Source organism: Aotus nancymaae, unplaced genomic scaffold (genome assembly GCF_030222135.1).
Source record: "Aotus nancymaae isolate 86718 unplaced genomic scaffold, 86718_ANA_hifiasm-v0.15.2.pri h1tg000028l, whole genome shotgun sequence".
In the NCBI taxonomy this organism is placed as follows: domain Eukaryota; kingdom Metazoa; phylum Chordata; class Mammalia; order Primates; family Aotidae; genus Aotus; species Aotus nancymaae.
Window position 1 is genome coordinate 26,258,682 of NW_026988441.1, and position 25,704 is coordinate 26,284,385.

General features: G+C 55.5%; 3 protein-coding genes across 6 annotated transcripts in view; 2 read left to right on the forward strand and 1 right to left on the reverse strand.

Annotated features, from left to right (window-relative positions):
* Window positions 1-367: 367 nt before the first annotated feature.
* TM6SF2 (transmembrane 6 superfamily member 2) lies at window positions 368-9,674 on the forward strand. Of its 2 annotated transcripts, none has more exons than XM_012443652.3 (10): window positions 368-548; window positions 2,712-2,815; window positions 3,389-3,486; window positions 3,555-3,658; window positions 4,081-4,163; window positions 5,067-5,191; window positions 5,944-6,045; window positions 6,315-6,407; window positions 7,400-7,519; window positions 9,067-9,674. In XM_012443652.3, the coding sequence occupies exons 1-10, from the start codon at window positions 454-456 to the stop codon at window positions 9,274-9,276; spliced, it is 1,134 nt and encodes a 377-aa protein (XP_012299075.1). In that variant the 5' UTR covers window positions 368-453; the 3' UTR covers window positions 9,277-9,674. The 2 variants fall into 2 exon arrangements, with proteins under 2 accessions (XP_012299075.1, XP_012299076.1); XM_012443653.3 differs by lacking the exon at window positions 368-548 and adding an exon at window positions 809-898.
* A 509-nt stretch (window positions 9,675-10,183) lies between these two features.
* HAPLN4 (hyaluronan and proteoglycan link protein 4) lies at window positions 10,184-18,633 on the forward strand. Its single transcript, XM_064382132.1, has 7 exons — window positions 10,184-10,307; window positions 10,756-10,827; window positions 11,935-12,074; window positions 12,379-12,496; window positions 12,774-13,136; window positions 15,453-15,785; window positions 16,098-18,633. Exons 1-7 carry the CDS (start codon window positions 10,184-10,186, stop codon window positions 16,487-16,489), a joined length of 1,542 nt encoding a protein of 513 aa, XP_064238202.1. The 3' UTR covers window positions 16,490-18,633.
* A 2,540-nt stretch (window positions 18,634-21,173) lies between these two features.
* NCAN (neurocan) overlaps window positions 21,174-25,704 on the reverse strand; it is a 38,558-nt gene continuing 34,027 nt past the window's right edge. For all 3 annotated transcript variants that reach the window (XM_064381594.1, XM_064381593.1, XM_064381596.1), the window contains 2 exons: window positions 24,479-24,661; window positions 21,174-23,602 (listed from right to left, as the gene is read on the reverse strand). In XM_064381594.1, the coding sequence (XP_064237664.1) occupies window positions 23,457-23,602; window positions 24,479-24,661 (329 nt within the window). In that variant the 3' untranslated portion in view covers window positions 21,174-23,456. The remainder of the gene's footprint in view (window positions 23,603-24,478; window positions 24,662-25,704) is intronic.

The window sequence follows — 25,704 nt, forward strand, 5'->3', positions numbered from 1 at the left end:
AAAACTGGGGAATGCAGAGGTTTAGAAAGTCAGAAAGAGTCCTGGAGAACGAATTTCCTTAGAACGAAGTTGTGGGGGTGCGGGGAAGAGGGGGCACGCTAGGAGCTCCGGGCGCACCCCTTGGCCTAAGAGCAGAAGCTCCTGAGGTGGTGTGTCCCAGTCTTTGACAGAGAGGGAAACTGAGGCTGAGTAGCGGGAAGGCCACTGGCGACGAGGGCGTCGATAGGGAAGGGCGAAGGGACCGGGCAGCTGCCAGGGGGAGGGCCGGGGAGGGAACTTGGAAGTGCCCCGAGCACACGCAGGGCGGTCACCTAGGCCGGCCCAGGGCGCAGCGAGGGGCGACCTTTGCGCGGGGCGGGTCCCTGGCAGCCCTGGCCCGGACGCGCCGCCACTGAGGAGCCGAGCGCCCTGGAGGACGCGCCGGGGCAGAGCCGGGGTCCGGGCGCCGCCGCCATGGACATCCCGCCGCTGGCCGGCAAGATCGCGGCGCTGTCGCTGAGCGCCCTCCCGTTGTCCTACGCGCTCAACCACGTCTCGGCGCTCTCGCAGTGCGTGCGGGGAGGGGCCGGGCCTCCTTTGGGGGCAGTGGGAGCGGGCAGAGGCGGGGAGGAGCGCAGCGGGGCGGGAGGGAGGATGCGCGGGCGGCGGACTTGACTCCTGCGAGCCCTGCGCCCCAGCTCAGCTCCGACCCGACTGGAACGCGGCTGGGCCGAAAGAACGCCCCCTTCTAACCAGAAGTCCCCTTCCCGCCGGGCTGGAGGCTGAGATGCGGCCGCTCCTGGGATGTTTGGGGCCTGGGGAGAAGGAATGATGAGGAGAGCCCCCACAAGACAGAGTTTTGGAGGATTTCTGGGGTTTTCCCAGGGATGCGCCCTGCACAGGCTCCAAAGTCGCCAAGGTAAAAGTATACACACACACACACACACACACACACACACACACACACACACACACAGCGGCCTGGGACTTTCCTCTTGTTCAGGGCTGGCTCACCCTGTCCCTAGACTACCTTTCCCGGTCCCTGTCTCCTAACCCTGCATCCTAGCCCCGCGGGTCCAGCCACTGGATAGCGGGCATCTGCAATCCCCTCACACTTCTAAACCCAGCTCAACTCAAGCCATGGGGTGGAGACAGTCTTGACTGTAGGCCTGGCCCCCTGGGTGGGAATACCTGTCTCCATCTCTTGGGATCCTGGGTGAACCAAGTTCCTCTGGGAGCCTCAGTTTCCTCATCAGTGTGATGGGCATAATCCTAGATCTCATCCCATAGTTAGGTTAAGGATTACAAACTGTTTCAGGTGCGGTGGCTCACACCTGTAATCCCAGCACTTTGGGAGGCCGAGGCGGGTAGATCACCTGGGGTCGAGAGTTCAAGACCAACCTGACCACCAGACCCACATGGAGAAACCCCATCTCTACTAAAAATACACAAATTGGCCAGGTGTGGTGGCGCAAGCCTGTAATCCCAGACACTTGGAAGGCTGAGGCAGGAGAATCCCTTGAACCTGGGAGGCGGAGGTTGCGGTGAACCTAGATTGCGCATTGCACTCCAGCCTGGGTAACTCCGTCTCAAAAAAAAAGATTACGAACTGTGTACAGAGATTTGTCCTGGTCTCATCTGAGTACTATAATGTCATTGTTAGATGGGGTCAGGATAGAGATCTTGGGGGCTGAGGGGATCGTGAGAAGGTAGGGGCCGGGAGAGTGACGGACAGAATCTTGCCGTGTGACCCTGGACAACTGGATATCACTCCCATCCTCTTTGGGCCTGGATTTGCCCACCTGGGTTGAGGGATGCCCAGAGATGTGGCTTCTGTTACCTATGCAACTGGTTGACCTGTCTTATCACGTTGGTGATGCAGATCAGGGCAGGGGCAGGGTGGAGCTGAGGAGGCATTTGGACTTTAGCTGGGAGGAGTCAGGAGCCTGGACAGTGAAGTCTACAGAACTGAGCACTCGAGACCCTCTGGCTTGGGAGCTGGGTCTGGCCACAGAGGGACTTGATGTTGTTGAATGACTGAACAGCCTGAGTCAAACACATAATGATGGGATAAATGGTACAGTCAGAGGGGCAGGCCTGGCGGCTCACACCTATAATCCCAGCACTTTAGGAGCAAAGTGGGTGAATCACCTGAGGTCAGGAGTTCAAGACCAGCCTGGCCAACATGATGAAACCCCGTATCCACTAAAAATACAAAAATTAGCTGGGCAGGATGGTGGGCACCTGTAATCCCGGCTACTCGGGAGGCTGAGGCAGGAGAATCACTTGAATCCAGAAGGCAGAGGTTGCAGTGAGCCTAGATCACACCACTGCACTCCAGCCTAGGCGTCAGAGCTCAGTCTCAAAAGAAAAAAAAAAAGAAGGGGCTGATGAATGTCCTCTCTGTAGCTGGTCCAAGTTAAATAGTGATCCTTTCTGGGGCGTCAGGGAGGGCTTCCTGGAGGAAGAACAATGTGAATTGGCCGTGAAGGATGAGTAGGAGTTTGCCAAGTGGAAAAGGATTCTGGAAGTGGCTTCCAGAAGGAAGTAACAGCCCGAGCAATGGCCCAGCGCAGGGTGAGAGCAGTTTCAGGGAACAGCACTGGTGGATGAACAGACACTTCAGTCTCTTCCCTGGGGCTTCCTGGAGTCTGCCCCTTCCCCCACCAGGAGGGTGGGGCGATGCCTCAGCACTGGGCCTGGCCTCCCTGACTTGGTTTCCGTCTCCACAGCCCGCTCTGGGTGGCACTGATGAGTGCCCTAATCCTGGGTCTGCTCTTCGTGGCGGTCTACAGCTTGTCCCATGGTGAGATCTCCTATGACCCACTCTACGCTGGTGAGTCAGTGGGAAGCTGTGGGGAAGGAGACTGTCTGGGAAAAGGCCTCCACCCTCAGACTTGGGGGGCCATTGAAGGGCCTCCTCCATCGGACTGGGGGACATTGAAGGGCATCCTCCATCAGACTGGGGGCCCTTTAAGAGCTCCCATCAGACTGGAGACCTCAAAGAGATATGAACACTCCCATTAGACTGAGGAACCTCAAAGAGCCTCCACCTTCAGACCTGGGGCTCCTAGGAACAGGAACTGTATCTCCCCCACCAGATTGGAAGCTCCTGAAAAAGTGTACCCCCTCATCACTGTGAGATCTGAGGGCAGGGCCGGTGCCTCTCCCATGAGACTGGGGACTCCCAAAGGCAGGCACTGGGCCTTCCAATCAAACCAGGGACATCTGAGGGCCAGGCTGTGTCTCCTCCATCAGACAGGCAGAATGAGGCAGGGACTGGGCCTGGAATCCTTGCCAGCAATAATCTCATCCCTGACCTTAACGTCAAGCCCCGCCCACACTGAGCCCTAGTCCCACCCACTCGTGTCTCCTCCCACACCTGACCCCGCCCACCCACTCATTTCAGTCTTCGCGATCTTCGCCTTCACCTCAGTTGTGGACCTCATCATCGCTCTTCAGGAAGACGGCTACGTGATGGGCTTCATGGAGTTCTGCACCAAGGAGGTATTTGGGGGACGGCCAGGGATCTCCCTGCCCCACTGCCCGTCTGAGCCTCCCACCTGCCCCCACAGGGAGAGCCATACCTGCGCACAGCGCACGGAGTCTTCATTTGCTACTGGGACGGCACTGTTCATTACCTCCTCTACCTGGCCATGGCCGGCGCCATCTGCAGGAGGTGCGGGGGGCAGGGAGGGGTGGCATCTGACCCCGGGAGAGAGGTTTCGTCCTCAGGTGGGATCCCAGGGCAGGGTGGAGCCAGAAGTGTCTGTAGGAGAAATCAGGATGCTCCTCTACGGCTCCAGCCAGGGGTGGCCAGGAGAAGGTTCCAGGGAATGTCTCAGGTGTAGGTGGTGGCCTGGCATTGCTTACATCCACCCTGTGCCTGGGCAGCTGCTTCTGTCCTTGGACAGAGGGTCTCACTGTTCATTCCCCCATTGAACTCCCTGTTGTCCCTTCCATCCTGGACAAAACTGAGAGGGACCCAGAGCTGGGAAGCTCACGGTGATCTCTGGGTCCTGGCTGGGGCGCTGAGATTACGGAGTGTCTACCTGCTGGTCACCCGTCCATCCCCTGCCTACCCCTCCATCCCCTGCCCAGGAAGAGATACCGGAACGTTGGACTCTACTGGCTGGGCTCCTTCGTCATGAGCATTCTGGTGTTTCTTACAGGAAACATTCTTGGTAAGGACAAGGCTTGGAAATCCAGTCTCTCTTAGGTCAGGTCACTGCCCTGCACCTAGAAGCCCCCACCATTGGATCCTCCATCACTTTCCTGATGTCTGCAGAGGCTCCACCTCCCTCTTCGTGTGTCCACAGCCTCAGTCAGCAGCATACCCTTTTCTGGTCCCTGTTTCCTCTTGGAAGGTTGGGGAGCCCAAACTCTGCTTCATTCCCAGGCAGTGGTTCCCAGCCCCAGAGGTTTGACCCAGAATGCTCTTGACACGGGAAGGGAATTTTAGGGTGAATCCTGCAGACGTAGGTCTTGGGAGGTAGAGCAGTGAAGGCAATCTGGGAGGTTGGCATGGCAAAGCCTCAGCAGAGGGAAGGTCCAAGGTGTATTCATAGGAAGCAAAGAACCCACTGGAAGGTAGGCTCCATAGTCAGAAGTAAATTGAGGCAGGTCAGGTTGAGGAGCCTGGACGTCATTGTGTGGGCACTAGGGAGCCATGGAGGGTGTTGGAGCTTGAATGAGGATGCTATTTCTGAATCGAGATGTCCAGCCAGAGAGGCCAGGTATGGTGGTTCACGCCTGTAATCCCTATATTGTGCAGGGTGGTCTTGAACTCCTCAGCTCAAGCGATCCGCCTGCCTCATCAATCACTTGAGCTCAAGACTAGCTTGGGCAACATAGTAAAACCCCATCTATACTAAAATTAACTGGGCATGGTAGCGTGCGCCTGTAATCCCAGCTACTCGGGAGGCTGAGGCAGGAGAATTGCTTGAACCCGGGAGGCAGAGGTTGCAGTGAGTCGAGATCGCGCCACTGCACCCCAGCCTGGGCGACAGAGCAAGACTCAAAACAAACAGAAAGACGTCCAGCAGCGTTCTGTCATGGCTGACACCCTCTCTCCTGCACCATGACAGGCAAATACAGCTCTGAGATCAGGCCTGCCTTCTTCCTCACCATCCCCTACCTGTTGGTGCCATGCTGGGCTGGCATGAGGGTCTTCAACCAGCCCCGGGCGCCAACCTGCTGCACCACCAACATGGTGAGTATTTGCCCCCACTCAGGCCTTGTCCCAACGTGCCTGAATGTCCCCCGTGTGAGTTGCTTTTGGTCAAAGATTTAGTTTCCTTGGAAGGATCTCCTTTGTCATAAGAAAGAAGGGAGGGCTGGGTGAGGTGGCTCATGCCTGTAATCCCAACATTTTGGGAGGCCAAGGCATGAGGATCGCTTGAGCCCAGGAGTTGGAGGCCAGCCTGGGCAACACAGCGAGACCCTCTCTCTACAAAAAGTTAAAAAATTAGCCAGATGTGGTGGTGCATGCCTGTGGTCCCAGCTACTCAGGAGGCTGAGGTGGGAGGATCACGTGAGCCCAGGAGATTGAGGCTGCAGTGAGCTGGGATTGTGCCACTTCTCTCCAGCCTGGGCAACAGAATGAGACCCTGTCTCAAAAAAAAAGGCTGGGTGCAGTGGCTCATGCCTCTAATCCCAGCACTTTGGGAGGCCGAAAACCCATCTCTACTAAAAATACAAAAATTAGCTGGGCGTGGTGGCACACGACTGCAATTCCAGCTCTTTGGGAGGCTGAGGCAGGAGTATTGCTTGAACCCAGGAGGCGGAGGTTGGGTGAGCCGAGATTGTGCCATTGCACTCCAGCCTGGACAACAAGAGTGAAACTCCGTCTCAAGCAAACAAACAAAAAAAATAGAAAGAAGGGAGGAGTTTTTATTGAGCACCTACTGAGTACCTCTCATTGAATGCCTCTCCCGCTGTCTCTGTTTCTCTCCCCTGGGGCAGGTGCAGGAGGAACAGAGAAAGGCACTGCTGCAGCGCCCGGCTGACCTGGCCCTTGTCATCTACCTCGTCCTTGCTGGCTTCTTCACTCTGTTCCGGGGCCTGGTGAGTCTGCACTGGCGTCTCCCCCTCCCCTGCCTCCGGTCTCCCTTCCCTGACCCACCTCTCCCGTGCTGCCCTTCTTCCTGTTTGATCATCCAAGGAAGTTCTTCATCAAGTCTAACCTGACTGTTCCAGGACAAAGCCCCATTTCTCCCATCCCAACTTGAGCGGGGCTGGGAGAGGCCAGAACAAGGGGTGTGGGCCTGGGAGGGTCGGGGAGGCTTCCTGTGGGAGGGGTGTCTGACGGCCGATGGCATGTCTGCCTGTCGCAGGTGGTGCTTGACTGCCCCACAGATGCCTGCTTTGTCTATATCTACCAGTATGAGCCGTACCTGCGGGATCCCGTGGCCTACCCTAAGGTGCAGGTGAGAGGGCAGTGGGGAGAGGACCACGCTCCTGCCATGGGTAGGGATCCAGCCAGCCTCTTTGAAGCAGATGCCAGAAGCACAACTCAAACAGGTGGAAGCCCATATGGAATTTATTGTCTTACCAAAAAAAAGGACAGATGTGGTCTTCAGGTGTGGCTGGATCCAGGCGCTCGAGGTGTAGCCTGGGCTCTGCTTTATTTTTCTTTCTTTTCTTTCTTTCTTTCTTTCTTTTTTTTTTTTTTTTTGAGACAGAGTTTCATTCTTGTCGCCCAGGCTGGAGTGCAATGGCACGATCTCGGCTCACCGCAACCTCCACCTCCCGGGTTCAAGTGATTCTCCTGCCTCAGTCTCCTGAGTAGCTGGGATTACAGGTGTGATCCACTACACTCGCTAATTTTGTATTTTTAGTAGAGACAGGGTTTCACCATGCTGGTCTGGCTGGTCTCAAACTCCTGACCTCAAGTGATCCACCCACCTTGGCTTCCCAAAGTGGAATCTGAGATTACAGATGTGAGCCACCGCGCCTGGCCTCTGGGCTCTGCTTTCTTTGCATGGCTCGGCTCTCATGCAGTCCCTTTGTAGGGTGGCAGAGACAGCCTGTGGCAGCTCCAGGCTTCTTTATACCCCACTCAGCCACCCCAGAGCCATGTGAGCCCTTATTACCCCTGAGCTTAAGCACCAGTCTTAGGCAGGCTCGGAGTGGCTCAGCCTGAATCACTTGCCCATTTCTTCCTGAGCATCACGGCCAGGGGGCTGGAATGCTCTGACTGGCCACGTCAGGGTCGCATGCCACTTCCGGAGAAAGGTTGGCAGGTTTGATGTATGTGTGTGTTTTGGGAGGGTGGAGGCAAGGATCCCCAAGGGAAATAGAGGAGCACTTTGCAGAGAGCCTGGGGGGGATCTGAGGCCATCCAGACCCTTTCTCAGGAGACCCACGTGGAGTAGCTGCTCATCTCACAGGCCGGTGCCCCTCTCCTCCCGCCCCGCAGATGCTGATGTACATGTTCTACGTCCTGCCTTTCTGCGGCCTGGCTGCCTATGCTCTCACCTTCCCTGGTTGCTCCTGGCTGCCAGACTTGGCCTTGGTGTTTGCTGGAGCCATCGGCCAGGTGAGGTGGGGGTGGGTGGGTGAGCAGGCATGTGGGAGGGAATTTGTGTCTTCTCATCAGCGACTTTGGTGTCCACCCTGGGCACTGTGATGATGGGTCCCCAAGAGGCCACAGCCCCAGGCCCAGTATCCCACAATTCCCTAGTCAAGGGGAGACAAAGCCTGATACAGACAGTCCAAGCCCCACGGGGTCAGAATTGGAAAAGATGGAGGTACAGGGGCTGTGAAGGATTCCAGAGGGGAAAGGTTTCCTAGAAGCAGGGACATAGGAGCTGGGCTTTGAGGTATGGGGATGAGTTCTCCAGGCAGGGAAGGGCATTCCAGGAATGGGAACACCATGAGGAGAAGCACAGAGGGAGTGAGTGAGTTAGCAGGACCATAACATGGATAAAGGCAGAGATAAGAGAAATTGGCAGCTAGATGCTGAAGGCTTTGAACTCTGGGACTGGGGGCTTGCACTGAGAGTGATGGGGAGTTGGAGCAGGTGTTTGAGCAGTGAGGGACCCAGTCAGAGCTGGGAGCCTTTTTCTGGGTTCCTGATGAAAAGTGCTAAAGCCTGGGCCCCAGCCAGGGAGTAGGGACCAGGAAGACATCTAGAATCCACGGGATTTGTGCTAAGACCTCTGGGCTGCGGAAGACTGGGTGGAGGACCTGGACCCAGGTCAGAGAGAGATGGGGTGCAGGGCCCAGGAGATGGGGTTAGGCAAGTGGGGAGAGACTCACAGATGAGTGGACAAGCACAGGGAGGACAGACAGGACACGTAAGGGCAGGAATCTTTACAAGCAGAAGGCCGGCGCAGTGGCTCACGCCTGTAATCCCAGCATTTTGGGAGGCCAAGGTGGATGGATTGCCTGACCTCAGGAGTTCAAGACCAGTCTGGGCAACATGACGAAACCCCATCTCTACTAAAAATACAAAAAATTGGGCTGGGCATGGTGGCTCACACCTGTAACCCCAGCACTTTGGGAGGCCGAGGCAGGTGGATCACGAGGTCAGGAGTTCAAGACCAGTCTGACCAAGATGGTGAAACCCCGTCTCTACTGAAAATACAAAAATTAGCCAGGTGCAGTGGCAGGCACCTGTAATCCCAGCTACTCAGGAGGCTGAGGCAGAAGAATTGCTCGAACCCAGGTGGCAGAGGTTGCAGTGAGCTGAGATCGCACCACTGCACTCCAGTTTGGGAGATAGAGTGAGACTCCATCTCAAAAAAAAGGAAAATTAACTGGTTGTAGTGGTGCATGCCTATAGTCCCAGCTGCTCAGAGGAGGCTGAAGTGCGAGATTTGCTTGAACCCAGGAGGCCGCAGAGGTTGCAGTGAACCGAAATCGCGCCACTGCACTCTAGCATGGGCAGCAGAGTGAGACTGTCTCAAAAAAATAAAAAAGAGACAGATGGACTGGAGATGAGAGACAGGTAGATGAGCAGAGCCAGAGAGGTGATGGGCGTCCCCCGGGCTCTGCCTGACCTTACCTGGGCGGGCGGCGGTGATGCTGGGACTTCCGTTCCTTCCTGGCCCCTGACATCCATCTTCCCTGTCCGGCCGCCAGGCACAGTTCTCACACATGGGGGCTTCCATGCACCTGCGCACGCCCTTCACCTACCGTGTGCCTGAGGACACCTGGGGCTGCTTCTTCGTGTGCAATCTGCTGTATGCGCTGGGCCCCCACCTGCTGGCCTACCGCTGCCTTCGGTGGCCCTCATTCTTTCAGCAGCCACCACCCCCTGGCCCCCCGGCCCACCACAAGAAGCAGCAGTGAGAGGGCTGTGGACTCAGGACCGAGGACTCTGTTTACGCGCCCAACCGGCCCTACCGCGGGAAGGGTGCGTCGGGCGTTTTAGAGACAGGAGGAACATCTCCAGGTGTCTTTATTCCTGGCTGTGGTGGTTTGAGGCCGGTGGGTGGGAAGGAGGCCGACGACCAAGCGATCCTGCAAAGAGAGCCTCCCACAGCTGTCACCACGCTCCAACCCCCACACGGACGCTGCCACCCCTTCCAGAATTTACCCATCATCCCCTGATGGATCCTCTTAGTAAAAAGCCTTTCCGTTTCCAAAATCTCAGTGCCTGAGTGTTTCAGGGTGCAGGGGCGAGGGACCCTCTTCTTGGCCCCCGCGAGGGCCCACCCATCACTTCCGTTGTGGTTGCCCGGAGGGAGAGGTGCTGAGACAGCAGAAGGCGGCCTCTGGTCAGTATGCACAGCTCCATCTTCCAGATGGGGAAACCAAGGCTCAGGATGGACAAGAGACCTGCCCAAGGTCACAGTCAGAGAGAAAAGTTCCTGCTCTGCCAGTAAGTCATAACTAATAGCACCTACTGTATGCCACACCAAAGGCTAACCTTGACTGCTACATGCCGGATCCCATATTCCAGATGGGGAAACCAAGTCTTCAGGAGGTGAAACTCCTGGTCTGAGATCATGGCTTCCTCAGCCCCCGAGGCATGGCTGAACTAAGAGATGGAGGCCCAGCCTGCTGGAACATAGAGACCACAACCCTGCCTCTGCTATCTGGTTGGGCTGGGCTCATTGCAGGGGAAACTGAGTCCTGGAAGGAACCAAGGAGTTGGGCGAAAGATTCACTGTTTCCTAGTCTTTATTTTTGAAATTGCGTGAAAGACCAGGTTTAGGGGTGACTTACGCCTGGAGCGAGTCAGGGGCTTGACCAGATGTCCCTTTTTCTTGCCCCTCCCAACCCCTACTGGAGATCTTATGTCTGGCTGTTGGAACTTCACCCAAGAGTCAGCAACAGGCTCAGAGAGGACAACTGTCTCCTCCAAGGTTCCACAGCCAGTGAGGGGCAGATTGGATTGGGGCCTGTGGCTCCAGGTCACAGCAGAATGTGACTCTCATGAGCTCCCCACCCGGCACAGTCACCTTCGAGGTGCTGGGGACCAGGACTCCACCATGACTACTCAATGGACAGATGGGTAAACTGAGGCCAGCAGGCCAAGTGATCGCTTTCACCAGACCCCCCAGGTCCCCTGCCAAAGCACAGTAACCAAGATAGAAGACTCAGCTCCCTCCTCCATTTCAAAGATGGTTAAACTGAGGCTTAGAGAACTTCTTCCCTGGCCTAAGTTCAGCCAGCAGGGTTAGGGGACTAGCTTTGCCTTCAAAAGTCCAGAGTGCTTCTTCCCCATCCCCCGACCAGTGCTCTAGACACATCTCCAGGAAAGCGAGGGACGCCGCGGCCCCTTTAACGCACCCCCCCTCGCCCGCCTTCCTCCTCCCCTTGCAGGCAGACGCCGGGATTGCGCCGCCTGCAGGGACCTGCCCAGTCCTAACCTGGTGTGCAGGGAGCGCAGTCCGGGTGCGTAAGGGCCGCTCGGCGGGGGCCGCGCGGGCAAGATGGTGAGTGGGGCCACGGGCGAGGGTGGTGCGTGCCCCATCTCCTCAATCTGGGATTCCATCTCTCTCTGTCTCTGAATCTACGTACCTCCGAGTTTCTTCTGTCTCTTCCTTCTCTTCTGTCTCTCACCCTCTTTGATCGCTCTTTCTGGCACTCTCTGTCCTCTCCTTTTCCATCGCTCCCTGCCTCTGTCTCATCCTCTCTGCCCTTTTCTTCTCTCCGTTTCTGTCTTTCCCCACCCCTATTTCTCCCTCCTCTTCTCTGAGTCTCTCTGCCTCTGTCTCTCCTCTGTCTCTCCCTCTCCATCTCTGTCTCTCTCCCCATCTCTGTCTCTCCCTCTCCATCTGTCTCTCTCTCCATCTGTCTCTCCCTCTCCATCTCTGTCTCTCTCTCCCCATCTCTGTCTCTCCCTCTCCATCTCTGTCTCTCTCCCCATCTCTGTCTCTTCCTCTCCATCTCTGTCTCTCTCTCCCCATCTCTGTCTCTCCTTCTCCATCTCTGTCTCTCCCTCTCCATCTGTCTCTCTCTCCATCTCTGTCTCTCCCTCTCCATCTATCTCTCTCTCCATCTCTGTCTCTCCCTCTCCATCTCTGTCTCTCCCTCTGCCTCTCTTCTTCCGCTGGCACTGTCCTCTGCCTCTTTCCATCTCTGTCTCTCCCTCTCCATCTGTCTCTCCCTCTCCATCTCTGTCTCTCTCTCCTTCTCTGTCTCTCCCTCTCCATCTCTGTCTCTCTCCCCCATCTCTGTCTCTTCCTCTCCATCTGTCTCTCCCTCTCCATCTCTGTCTCTCCCTCTGCCTCTCTTCTTCTTCCGCTGGCACTGTCCTCTGCCTCTTTCCATCTCTGTCTCTTCCTTTCCATCTGTCTTCTCCATCTCTGTCTCTCTCTCTCCCTCCTGTCTCTCCCTCTGGCACTGTCCTCTGCCTCTTCCTCTCCATCTGTCTCTCCCTCTCCATCTCTGCCTCTCCGTCTTCCCTTCCCCTTTTCCTGTGTGGCGCGCTCTCTTCTCTGCCTCTCCCTGCCTCTCTGTCCCTGTTCACTCCCCAAGTCTCTCCCTGTGCCTCTCCAGCTCTCCCCCCCTCCCTGCCCGCCCTGGCCCGGTTTGCTGCAGTCTCCTGGCGCACGGATAACCTTGCTGCCGCCGCTCCTCCGGCTCTTCCCCACCCCCCCATCCTCGGGCCCGGACCGGGGCGAGAAGGGGGCGGGGCAGCAAGCCTCTGGTTTTGGGGGTAGGGGGTTAGGCGGGATCCGGGCAGGACTGAAGGAGGGGGGAGTCTAGGGGCGTGGGTTCTTGCAGGAGCGAGGGGGGTGAGGTCCCAGGACGGAAACGGGGAGGAGGGTCTGCTAGCCTTCTCCCTGAGGGAGTTCTCCGGGACCCCGGAAAGGGCGGGGGCATGGGCGTGTGAGAGGTCCTCGCCTTGGGGAAGGCAGGCCCGCGAGGGAGTCAGGCCTCCTGAAGGCCAGGGCTGGGAGGCTGGACTGAGCGCCGTGTCCGCCCCCCGCCCCGCCCCAGGTGTGCGCTCGGGCGGCCCTGGGTCCCGGCGCTCTCTGGGCCGCGGCCTGGGGCGTTCTCCTGCTCACAGCCCCCGCGGGAGCGCAGCGTGGCCGGAAGAAGGTCGTGCACGTGCTGGGTAAGTCTGGGCCGCTAAAAGTGGTCTTCTCCGCTAAAAGTGATCTTCTCCGCGAAAAGCAGGAGAAGTGGCCAAGTGCAGAGAGGGGTAGCAGGTAGGGCGGTCCTGACGTCCACGGTTTCCCCAAGCACTCGCCATCTGAGCCCCTCGCCCTCTCCTTGAGCCTCCTGACCCTTCTGATTCCTAGACCCCCACCCGAGTCTTCCCACGTTTCCCTCCCTAGGGGCCCCCCTCTGCCCCTAGGCCCCCTCTCTGAACCCTGCTTGGTTGCCCGCAGAGGGTGAGTCCGGCTCGGTAGTGGTGCAGACAGCGCCAGGGCAGGTGGTAAGCCACCGGGGTGGCACTATAGTCTTGCCCTGCCGCTACCACTACGAAGCAGCCGCCCACGGTCACGATGGCGTCCGACTCAAGTGGACAAAAGTGGTGGACCCGCTGGCCTTCACCGACGTCTTTGTGGCACTGGGCCCCCAGCACCGGGCATTCGGCAGCTACCGTGGGCGGGCCGAACTTCAGGGCGACGGGCCTGGGGACGCCTCCCTGGTCCTCCGAAACGTCACGCTGCAAGACTACGGGCGCTATGAGTGCGAGGTCACCAATGAGCTGGAAGACGACGCTGGCATGGTCAAGCTGGACCTGGAAGGTGATCAGCCCGTGGGCAGGATAAACCTTGCTTCTAAGAAAGGAGGAGGTGGGGATTGCAAGGGACAGAAACCAAATCAAGTTGGCCGGCAGGCATTTAGAGCGTTGGTGAGGTAGAGCCCCCATACGATTCTGGGTGATTTTCCTCGCCAGGGACATTGGCGATATCTCGAGATATTTTAGGTTGCCACATCTGGAGAAGGCAGTTGCTACTAGCATCTAGTGGGTAGAGGCCAGGGATGCAGCTAAATATCCAACCAGGCACAGGATAGTCCCCCACAAAAAGTGATCCAGGCTGGGTATGGTGGCTCACGCCTGTAATCCCAGCACTTTGGGAGGCCGAGGCGGGCGGATCACCTGAGGTCAGGAGTTTGAGACCAGCCTGACCAACATGCTGAAACACCATCTCTAGTAAAAATACAAAAATTAGCCAGGTGTGGTGGTGCATGCCTGTAATTCCAGCTACTTGGGAGGCTGAGGCAGAACTGCTTGAACCTGGGAGGCAGAGGTTGGAGTGAGCCAAGATCATGCCACTGCACTCCAGCCTGGGTGACAGGGCAAGACTCCATCTCAAAAAAAAAGAAAAAGCATGAAGGCCGGGCGCGGTGGCTCAAGCCTGTAATCCCAGCACTTTGGGAGGCCGAGGCGGGCGGATCACCTGAGGTCAGGAGTTTGAGACCAGCCTGACCAACATGGAGAAACTGTGTCTAAAAAAAAAAGAGAGAGAAAGAAGAAAAAGTGTGATCCAGTCCAAAATGTCCACAGTGAGGACACTGAGAAATCCTGGGGTAGGATTCGGGCACTCACTATGTCAGGAACCATCCTTCTGCTCTGCTTCCCTGGGTAGGCTTTCTTCCGGCAGGTTTCTCTTTCTGGAACCAAAACCACAGCGCCTAGGCTTTCACGTCCCCGCTTACCAACTGATTTCCTATGAGCAGCAGCTAGAGTCCCAGAGTTGTCCCTCATTGGCCCAGCTTGTGTCATGTGCCCAACTGTGAGCCAATCACTGTAGCTGGAAGATGGGATGCTCTGATTGGCTGACCCTGGAGCTGGAAGGTGGAGTTTCTATTTGAACAATTCCTTCCTATTTGGTTGGCCTTTTTCAGTTCGCCTTAGAAAATTCTAGGTGAGATTTAAGGGCGCTGGCTTGCTGACCTCCCTAACAATAACAAATAACAACAATAGCAGCAGCAGCTCTTCTTTACTGGACATTTTCTATGTGAAAGGTGTTTTGTTGAAGAGTTCTCAGTCTCTAATTTAATTCCCTAAAAACCCAAGGGAGACAGCTATTACCAGCATACGGACAACAAGCTCAGAGAGGTTAGAACCTTGCCCAGGACAGTGGTAGTTGGTGGCACAGCCAAGATTCAATCCCCAGACTGCCAGCTCCAGGTCTTTTCTCTGGCCCCGGTCTGCCTCTTTCCTGGGTACCTCACTCACCCCCAAGCCCTGTCCCTCAAACATAGACACACAAAATACTGGAGCTAGACGAATTGTGAGTCCAATGAGGGACAAGTTCCAAAGTCATAAGAACTGAAAGGGCTGAGCGTGGTGGCTCACGCCTGTAATCCCAGCACTTTGGGAGGCTGAGGCAGGAGGATCACTCGAGGTCAGGAGTTCGAGACCAGCCTGACCAACATGGCAAAACTCCATCTCTACTAAAAATGCAAAATTAGCCTGGCATAATGGCACATGCCTATAATCCCAGCTGCTCAGGAGGCTGAGGCAGGAGAATCGCTTGAACCCGGGAGGCAGAGGTTGCAGTGAGCTGAGACTGTGCCATTGCACTCCAGCCTGGGCAACAAGAATGAAACTCTCAAAAAACAAAAACCTGAAGGTGGAAGGGAAGTCAGTGGGTACTGCCAGAACCAATTTTCCAGGGGCTCCTAGTCTAGGAGAGTCAGCACTGAACGCAGGCTCCGTGGGCTTGGGGCTGGACCAGAAGGAGGGAGCCATGGGGGAATGTCAGAGGCACACGAGACTGAATGGAAGAGGGTTTGGGAACTGGGTTTTGAAGGATGAATAGGAGTTCAACAGGTAGAATAAGGTGGAAAGGGCATGAGCAAAGGTCTTCAGCTGTGGAAGGGGGTGGACACAATTAGTATGTGAAGAGGGAGAGTCAAATGAATCCCAAGCTTAAGGCGAAGGGAGGCAGTCACATGGGGTGGGATCTGGGGAGGGGCGTGGTCAGGTCTGAGGCTAGAGTGAAGAGGGATGGACTGGAAGGTCCCGATTGAAGAGTCGCACAGCACCCCAGACGTCAGTTGCATGAGGGCGGGCCGGGGTGTACCGGCTGATCCCGTGCGCCCCCCACCAGGCGTGGTCTTTCCCTACCACCCCCGTGGAGGCCGATACAAGCTGACCTTCGCGGAGGCGCAGCGCGCATGTGCGGAGCAGGATGGCATTCTGGCATCTGCAGAGCAGCTGCACGCGGCCTGGCGCGACGGCCTGGACTGGTGCAACGCAGGCTGGTTGCGCGACGGCTCAGTGCAGTACCCCGTGAGCCGGCCCCGGGAGCCCTGCGGCGGCCTGGGCGGGACCGCGAGCGCAGGGGCCGACGGTGGTGCCAACGGCGGCGTGCGTAACTACGGGTATCGCCATAACGCCGAGGAACGCTACGACGCCTTCTGCTTCACGTCCAACCTGCCGGGTGCGTAGGCCCACCCCCAGACGAGCCTCTGCCGCAACAGTACCCCAACCCCGGGGCCTTCTTCCCCACCCAGCTCTTAGCGATCAGAAACAGGAGACCCCTCTCCCTAGAGTGTCTAGGCGCAGCACACACCGCCTGGCACCGACACTGGTTGGGCCCAGGCTGCGGTCCCAGGCTGCAGAGGACGAACTGTTCCTGGATCCCGAGGCCAAGGCCAGAGTCCTAGGTTGCATGTTGGGGGGGCAGTCCTGAATCCTGAGGCCAGGTCCCAGGAGCCGCACTAATAACTCGTCTCCCACCCCACCCCCGCAGGGCGCGTGTTCTTCCTGAAGCCGCTGCGGCCGGTACCCTTCTCCGGAGCTGCGCGCGCGTGTGCTGCGCGTGGAGCGGCCGTGGCCAAGGTGGGGCAGCTGTTTGCCGCGTGGAAGCTGCAGCTGTTGGACCGCTGCACCGCGGGCTGGCTGGCCGATGGCAGCGCGCGCTACCCCATCGTGAACCCGCGCGCGCGCTGCGGAGGCCGCCGGCCTGGCGTGCGCAGCCTGGGCTTCCCGGACGCCACCCGACGGCTCTTCGGCGTCTACTGCTACCGCGCGCCTGGCGCACCGGACCCGGCACCCGGCGGCTGGGGCTGGGGCTGGGCGGGTGGCGGAGGCTGGGCGGGGGGCGCGCGCGACCCTGCTGCCTGGACCCCGCTGCGCGTCTAGGCTGGGAGCAGGCGGACGGCCAGGGTGCATGACCACTGGTCTAGAGCCCTGCCGTCCCCTGGAGGCTGGCCACGCCCCTGAAGCTCTGGACACTGGCCACATAACCTGTGGTCCCTTACAAACTAACTGTGCCCCTGGGGTTCCTGGAGACTGGCTAATCCGGCACAACAGTACTTTGGAGTTCCCTGGAGCCCAGCCCTCACCTCTTCTGGAGAGAGGATTTTCCCCACTCCCCGACTTTCTCCATAAGGGCCACGCCCACTGGGGACCTCAGAGGCCAGCAGAGCCGCAATCTCCTGAAGACTGGCCACGCCTCCCGAGACCACTTGGAAACAGACCAACCGCCCTCGTGGTCGCCTGGTGGCTGGACCCCCGGGATTGACTGGAGACTGGCCGTACACATCTCACTGGAGAGTGCACACTAGTCCCTTGCGGTCACGTGGACACTGGGCCCCCTCCTCCCTGTCACCTGGAGAGACTACAGGAGTTTCGGGGTCACTCCCCGTGGTCACATGGAGGTTGTGAGCCGAGGCACTTATTTTCCCCTATGGTGACCTGAGTACTGGAGACTCCCATTCTGCCCTTCTCCCTGAGAGTCCCCTGAAATTTCCAGGTAACAGGGCACACCCTTCTAGTTTCATGGGAGAGCACCGCCATCTGCCACCTCAGACTGACACGCAGCCAGCTGGCTCACTGACTGGGGGCCACGTTCCACCCCTCAGGTATTTCTTTGAAGGGAGAGCAAACCGGCCCTGTCCCCGACGCCCCCTTCCCGGACTGTCACCAAAGAGACCATCTCCCCGGGCCCGGGATCTGGAGGTCCATGTCGCTCGTTATGGAGAGCAGCTGCCCTGGGTCCCACTGTTACCAAGGCAGCGAGTCCTGCTGCTACCTGTCACCTAGAGTCATACACCCCTTCCTTCATCAGTCACACCCATGAAGACAGTGCCTCCCTCCTCCAGCTGTAACCATGGATACCACACGTTTCTCATCTCACTGGCCCCCACCCTGGAGCCCTACACCTCGACTTCTGGCTGTCCCTACCCTGACCTACCGCCATGGAGATCACCCTCCCCGAAACTGTCCCCAGGGTGACCTAACATCCAGTTCTCCGGCTCTCACCACGGAAACAAACTGTCCCTGTCTCCAATCCCGCTCCAGTTCCAGGCTCCAATCCCACTCCAAGCTCCGCCCCTGGGCAGTTTGGACCCCACCGCCGTTGCCATGGGAACCAAACTCTGGTGTCCGAGGTAACAGAACACCTGTCCCCCTAGGGTTTTCCTTGTCGACAACGGGGCCCTGCTCACCGAGCTGTCGCCATAGAGACTGTCAATGTCGTCTCCATGACAACCAAACTTCCAGCTCTCAGGAACTTCTCATCGTGGGCCAGACGTCCCGGGTGCCTCCTACTGGGGCTACCCTACTGCACCCCATCAGGGGCCTGATGGCTGCCTCTTCCCCAGACAGGGCTGGACTTCTGGAGCTGCTAAGCCACCCTCTGTTTGCACGTTAACTCTATGCTGGATAGCAGCTGTGCACGAGACAATGTTGTAACATCCGGGCATGTTTGTCACCGTCCTGCAGATGAGGAAACCGAGGCTATGGCATGCCCTGGCCCTTTGAGATATGCAAGCACTGAGCTCCTCATTTGTCCTCTGAGACCCCGTCTCCATCCTCTCTGAGTTCCTCCTCCTTCCCTGACCCCCACCCACATTTCCCTCCTTAGAGATCCAGGAGGGATGGAATGTTCTTTCAACTTCAACACCCACCAGGTTCTAAGTGGCGATCTGTGCAGAACCCAGCCAAACTCCCCGGGGTTGATGGGCAGCTCAGGGGACGTGATCCATGGACAAGGCCACCCCGGCCATGGGAGACCCCAGTCCCAAGGTCTTGCCTGCAGGAGTACTGGGGTCTCTCCTGGGCCCTCTTTACAGTCACATCATCTCTAGGAAATCCACCTCTGAGTTTTGGGACCAGGTGGGTTTGGGTTTGAATCCTGCCTCTTCTTGCTCACTGTGTGACCAAGTGACAAAATCCTTCTGAACCTGTGTTCTCCCTCTGTACCAGGGCTGTTCTGTGGTCCCCGAGAGTGCCAAGCATACAGTAGGGGTTCAATAAATCTTTGTTTCTTTTGATGAATGAGAAAATGAGGCAGCCAGTGAGTAATTCCTTTATAAATGCGCTTTGGTGGATAAGACGTTACAAGCTTGGGGGTCTTGTTTATTTTTGTTTTGACCTCGGCTCACCACAACCTCTGCCTCCTGGGCTCAAGCAATTCTCCTGCCTCAGCCTCCTGAGTAGTTGGGATTACAGGAGCCTGCAACGACACCCAGCTAATTTTGTATTTTTAGTAGAGACAGGATTTCCTCCATGTTGGTCATGCTGGACTCGAACTCCCAACCTCAGGTGATCCACCCGCCTCGGCCTCCCAAAGTGCTAGGATTACAAGCGTGAGCCACCGCACCCGGCCTCCTCTTCCCTATTCTTTTGACAGTCTGAAGAGGATCGATTGTTTGGATGCACCATAATTTTGTAGTAAGGTTCCTAATGGTGGATATTTATACTGTTCTCAATATTTGTCTGTTAGCAGTAAGTACCACATCATCATCACTTGCAAGTTCATGTGTAATTGGAGGATATCAGAAATTGTTTGTTCAAGGAGTCAAAACTCTCCATTTTATTTTTATTTTTATTTTTATTTTTGAGATGGAGTTTCGCTCTTGTTGCCCAGGCTGGAGTGCAGTGGCGCCATCTCGGCTCTGCAACCTCCGCCTTCCAGGTTTAAGCGATTCTCCTGTCTCAGCCTCACAAGTAACTGGGATTACAGTCGCGCACCACCACGCCCAGCTAATTTTTGTATTTTTAGTAGAGGCGGGGTTTCACCATGTTGGCCAGGTTGGTCTGGAATGCCTGACCTCAGGTGATCTACACGCCTTGGTCTCCCAGAGTGCTGGTATGACAAACGTGAGCCACCGCACCCAGCCTAACACTTGCCATTTTCATTGATTTCCACGTTTCCTTAGAGATTGGGCCAATTTATACTCCACATGTAATAGATGTACTCACCTGGCCAGGCGTGGTGGCTCACACCTGTAATCCCAGCTCTTTGGGAGGCCAAGACAGGTGGATCACCTGTCAGGAGTTCAAGACCAGCCTGGCCAACATGGCAAAACCCTGTCTCTGCTAAAAATAGAAAAATTAGCCCAGAATGGCGGTGTGCACCTGTAATCCTGGCTACTCAGGAGGCTGAGGCAAAAGAATCGTTTGAACCCAGGAGGTGGAGGTTGCAGTGAGCCGAGATCACACCATTGCACTTCAGCCTGGGTGACAGAGTGAGACTCCATCAAAAAAAAAAAAAAAATGTACTCAGGTACTCACCTGTTCCGCACATCCTCACCAGCCTCATTTTATTTTTGTCAATCTGCTAGGTGAAAAGTGGCATCTCAATGTGGTTGTTGCTTGTGATTCTATTCGTGGGGCTGAACATCCCCCCATCCCACCAACTCTGACCTTAGGTGCAGGCGGTTGAGCAAATTGTAAATTATTCACCGTTCAAGCACATTATCATCTTTGATGTAGGCAAGTATCTTTTTTCTTTTTTGAGACAGAGTCTCGCTCTGACTCCCAGGCTGGAGTGCAGTGGCGTGATCTCAGCTCACCGCAAACTCCACCTCCCGGGTTCAAGCGGTTCTCCTGCCTTAGCCTCCTAAGTAGCTGGGATTACAGGCATGCGCCACCACTCCCGGCCAATTTAGTATTTTTAGTAGAGATGGGGTTTCTCCATGTTGGTCTGGCTGGTCTCGAACTCCCGACCTCAGGTGATCCGCCTGCCTTGGCCTTCCAAAGTGCTGGGGTTTCAGGCATGAGCCACCATGCCGGGCCTGGCATTACCTTTTTTTTTTTTTTTTTTTTTTTTTTTTTGAGACAGAGTCTTGCTCTGTCGCCAGGCGCCAGGCTGGAGTGCAGTGGCACAATCTCGGCTGACTGCAACCTCCGCCTCCCAGGTTCAAGCAATTCTCCTGCCTCAGCCTCCCGAGTAGCTGGGACTACAGGCACACGCCACCACGCCCAGGTAATTTTTGTATTTTTAGTAGAGACGGGGTTTCACCATGTTGGCCAGGATGGTCTCGATCTCTTGACCTGGTGATCCGCCCACCTCGGCCTCCCAAAGTGCTGGGATTACAGGCTTGAGCCACCGCGCCCGGCCTTGGCATTGCCTTTTAATGGTGTTGTGGTTTGTTTGTTTTGCCACTATTAATTATAATAAATCCCGAACTCCTCACGATGGCCCATATGACCCTGAGTGGTCCATTTCCTGCCTCTCTGACCTCATCTCCCTCCACTCTCTGCCTCTACCACTCTGCTTCAGTGTGGACTCATCGCTGTTTCTCAAATGAGTCATGCTCCCTTCTGCAAAAGGACTTTCGCTTTCCCTCTTTCCTCTGCGTGGAATGCCTTTCCTTTTTCCCCCTCCTCATTTAGTTAATGCGACTTCTCCTTAAGATTGTATTCCCCTCCTCTGGGAAGCCTTCTCTGACCACCCGCTAAGGACCAAGCCTGCCCTGTTTACCACTATCTCCCCAGCACCCAACACAGTACATGGATTATAATAGCTGCTCAGTAAATACTTGCTGAATGAATGGATGAATGGATGAATGAAGGTATCCGGTGGTGACAGGCAGGCTGAACTGTTAAAAAATTTATTAAAATGTCCAAGAAGTACATTAATGTCCACAGTGTCAGATGCCACAGACCCACAGAACACTGCAGCTCACAGCAAAACCAGCAGGACCCAAAGCCGTTCACACGCACACACTCATATGCATGCCACGCACGTGGCACACGTAGACACACACGCACGTCCCAAAGGGAAAAGTCAAAAGACAGACCGCCCACATTAGGAAAGACCAAAGCCCCCTCCACCGTGAAGCAGAGGTGGGAGCAGGGCAAATGGCTGAGGGGCTCAAGGGCAGGGAGCATAAACAGAGACCCCCCAGAAAACATTGCATCCCCAGCCCCCTGCAAACAAAGAAAAAATTCTGTGTTACATGGATGGCTGAAGATGTGTTGTTATTATTACTAATTTAAACTAAGAAGAATTATCAAAGTAAGAAGACAAACCTATGTCCCTGGGCTTTCTGAATAATCATAACAAGATAGATGTCTACAGCGAGGAAGATTGAAGACAAATGTAAGAGATCAGTTTACACTTCTTAACCATTTCCTAAACGTGTGTGAGGGTGGAATTATGTGTCAGTCTCCTCTCCAGGGTCCAGAGCAGGATTTGGGTCAGAGCCAAGACAGGAGTTGGCTCTGACTCCCAGATTTGGAGTAAGGATTTGGTGATGCAGAGAAAGTGTAAGGAGAACCAGAGTATGGACCAAATTCTCACTCCTGTCTGGGCTGTGATTTCAAGCCAGTACCTTTCCTTTATATCTGAGCCTCAGTTTCACTGTGTGTGAAATGGGAACGTCACAGTCTCGAAGTCAATAGGCTGTTGAAAAGATTCAAGGAGGTTGTGTAAGTCCTTAGCACGGTGTCTACTTCTTAGTTGGCAATGGTCATAATTACTCCCAGAAGAGATTCAGGCCCAGTTAACACATTTCTTTCTTTACTGAACACCTAGGTGGACCATGTATTGCTTATTTTTCTTTCCTGTGGAGGGCTATTCTCCACTGTGGTTTTTAACCCTGATCCACAGATTTTTACCCAGACTGGAGAGGTTGAAAGTGGGTAAGAGAGACATGGAGGAAAAGCTGTGGCTCTTTCCCGCCAGAGACGAGGGAACTGGATCCTGGCCTCTGGTGCGGAGAAACCTTTCACAGGTTGCACATGTGGGGGAGGAAGGCAAAGTGAGTTCTTTTCCACTTAAAAAATTAAAATCTACAAGAGAAAAATGTGTGTGTGTGTGTGTGTGTTTCAGTTTTAACACTGAGCATCTCTCTACAATATGACCGCAGGTAGGTGTCACTACTTCAAGTTTTAAGTGCTTCTAGACCACCAGGCAATGGCCGGGGACAAGAATGGGGTGGGGCAGGGGTGAGACCCAGGGCAGGGGCACTACCAATGTCTGCTTGGGACTGGGTACGGGCAGTGGGCTAGAAAACTTGGCAGCACCTCCTTGGTCCAGGAAGGAGGTTCTTTGTCTCCCTGAGAGATGGAGGGGGAAGAAATCTGGACTCATCTAGCCCTAAACATCCTCTTGTTTATTTGTGCGAAAGAGATTCACCACACACGCAGAACCACCAAATCTCAGCACTGGACTAGACCTGGAAAGGTTAGCAATACACTCTCTCTCATCACCTGCATATTGCTTTGATTATTCTCACTCTTAACTCTGAAGGCATGGAGGGAGGTTGTTCTAAAGACATCCCTAAAATGCAGTACATAAGATTTTCACACTACACATGTTTATCCACCAAGACCAAAGACGGAACTTGGGCTGAAGTCCAGGGTAAAGGGAGAGCTGTCGTCAAGTTCAAAAACGGTGTGCTTCTGTGTAGCCTTCTACTCCCAAAGCTAATGACCCTACGTCCAGGCTTCTTCCTGGATTTAGGAATTCCGCCAACATTGACTGAGTCTGAATCTCTGGTGTGAAAAGCAATTCGTTCGTGTGAATGCAAACATACACTCATGCACCCTCATCAAAGCCTGCTTCAATCAGCCTGGCAAAAAAGAGACCAGACCAATGAGCTTTGCCGCTGTGCTTCCCTCAGCTGGGAGACGCTCCCAGAGTTCAGCCAGATGAGAATGGACTTTTCAGACACCTGGCTCCACCTGCCAAGAGGATCTCGGGTACATAAAAAGGGGGGAAAGAGGAGCTTTGTACAAAGGATTATGCGTGGGGGGATGGGGTTTGGGATCGGGGACTTCTGGACTCTCTTGTTTCTCTCTGGGTTCTGTCTCCCCAGGCGAAGGCTCCAGAGGAGGTGTGGGAGGAATGTTGTGCTTTCTCTAGCCTGGTTCTTCAGCAGAAATTCCCTTCGTCCTTCTCCCAGTCCTCCGTGGGCTGTTTCTTGTGTTTTCTGCGCTCCTTGCGCGATTTGTGGTGGTGATGCTGGTGGTGGCGTTGGTGGTGGTGGTGGTGTCGCCGCATCCGGTGTGAACGTCTGGCTGCAGGGAAGCGAAGGACAGGGAGGGACAAAAGGTGGTGAGAGGCAGGTGGCCTGATGCAGCGGGCCGCCTTGGGAAAGTGAGGAAAGAAGCCAGACGCGAGGGCGCGCGCCTGTCATCCGAGCACTTTGGAAGGCCGAAGTGGGAGGATCTCTTGAAGCCAGGAGTTCAAGACCAGCCTGGGCAACATAGTGAGACCCTGTCGCTACAAAAATATAAAAAATCAGCCAGGCGTGGTGGCACACGCCTGTAGTCCAAGCTATTTGGGAGGCTGAGTTGGGAGGATCCCTTGAGCCTGGGAGGTTGAGGCTACAGTGAGCTGTGATTGAGCCTCTGCACTTCAGCCTGGGCAACAGAGACCCTATCTCTAAAAAAACAAAACCAGGCTGGGCACAGTGGCTCACGCCTGTAATCCCAGCACTTTGGGAGGCTGAGGTGGGCAGAACACCTGAGGTCAGGAGCTTGAGACCATCCTGGCAAACATAGTGAAACCCTGTCTCTACTACAAATACAAAAATTAGCCAGGTGTGGTGGTGGACACCTGTGACCTCAGCTACTTGGGAGGCTAAGGCACGAGGATCACTTGAACTTGGGAGATGGAGGTTTCAGTGAGCCAAGATTGCAGCACTGTACTGAAGCCTGGGTGACAGAGCAAGACTCCATCTCAAACACAGACACACACACACACACACACACACACACACACACACACACAGGAAGGAAACACCAGACAGGCTGGTAAGTTCTCACTTATCTGCAAGGCTGTATTATCAGGCAAACATTAAGCCAGATCAATGTGTGGAGTAACAGGATGTTTTAATTGGAAACTAGAAATAACGAAAACCTATGTTGAGGTCTCTGGGAGAAGGTACTTACGTTTGGTGCAGACAATCTGGGGCCTGTCCCACTTGCCGTTGCTCCGGCATCGGATGGTGGCCACATGGTGCTGGGCAAACCCTTCATCGCACTGGTACCTCACAGTGGCGTGGACATTGTACTTGGCCTTGTGGGCACCGATGAGTGAGGCGTTCTCCACTGCTGGAGGGGGACCACAGAGCACTGGGACAAAGGAATCTCTGGTGAGAGAGGTGCTCACGTCTGGAACTAAACTAGTTTCTGCTGTTGTTTGAGATGGAGTCTCGCTCTGTTGCCCAGGCTGGAATGCAGGGGCGCGATCTCGGCTCACTGCAACCTCCGCCTCCTGGGTTTAAGCGATTCTCTGCCTCAGCCTCCCAAGTAGCTGGAATTACAGGCACGTGCCACCACGCCCGGCTAATTTTTGTATTTTTAGTAGAGACGGGGCTTCACCATCTTGGCCAGGCTGGTCTTGAACTCCTGATCTGGTGATCCACCCGCCTCGGACTCCCAAAGTGCTGGGATTACAGGTGAGAGCCACCAAGCCTGGCTTTTTTTCCTTTTTCTTTTTCTTTTTTTTGAGACAGTGTCTCACTCTGTCTCCCAGACTGGAGTGCAGTGGCTCATAACCTCAGCTCACCACAACCTCCGCCTCCCAGACTCAAGCGATTCTCCTGCCTCAACCTCTGAGGAGCTGGGATGACAGGCATGTATCACCATACCTGGCTAATTTTTGTATTTTTAGTAGAGACAGGCTTCACCATCTTGGCCAGGCTGGTCTTGAACTCCTGACCTCAGGTGATTTGCCCGCCTCAGCCTCGTAAAGTGCTGGGATTACGGGCGTGAGCCACCAGGCCCAGCTCTTATTGCTGTTTTAGAACGAGGGTCTGGAGGGCAGTGGTACAATCACAACTCACTGCAGCGTCAACCTCCCAGGTCAAGGGATCTTCCCACCTCAGCCTCTCAAGTAGCTGAGACTACCAGTGCGCAGCACCACACCTAGTTAATTTTTTTTATTTTTTGTAGAGACAGGGTCCCACTATGTTGCCTGGGCTGGTTTTGAACTCATGGGCTCGAGCAATCCTCCCTCCTCGGCCTCCCAAAGTGCTGGGATGACAGGGAGGAGCCACCATGCCTAGTGGCCGTAAACTAGTTTTGAGTTTGATTGGGAATGATACCCCACTCAGCAGGTCAGCAGTTTCCCGCCTCTGCCCAGTTCTGATCTCACAGGGCTGGAAGTGACCGTG

Coding starts and splice junctions, on each gene's coding strand:
- TM6SF2 (XM_012443652.3), top strand. CDS start 454: ATGGACATCCCGCCGCTGGCCGGCAAGATCGCGGCGCTGTCGCTGAGC. Junction 2,816..3,388: donor CTATGACCCACTCTACGCTG/GTGAGTCAGTGG, acceptor CACTCATTTCAG/TCTTCGCGATCTTCGCCTTC. Junction 3,659..4,080: donor GCCGGCGCCATCTGCAGGAG/GTGCGGGGGGCA, acceptor TCCCCTGCCCAG/GAAGAGATACCGGAACGTTG.
- HAPLN4 (XM_064382132.1), top strand. CDS start 10,184: ATGTCCCTTTTTCTTGCCCCTCCCAACCCCTACTGGAGATCTTATGTC. Junction 10,308..10,755: donor CCTCCAAGGTTCCACAGCCA/GTGAGGGGCAGA, acceptor CTCCCCTTGCAG/GCAGACGCCGGGATTGCGCC. Junction 12,075..12,378: donor GGCGAGAAGGGGGCGGGGCA/GCAAGCCTCTGG, acceptor GCCCCGCCCCAG/GTGTGCGCTCGGGCGGCCCT.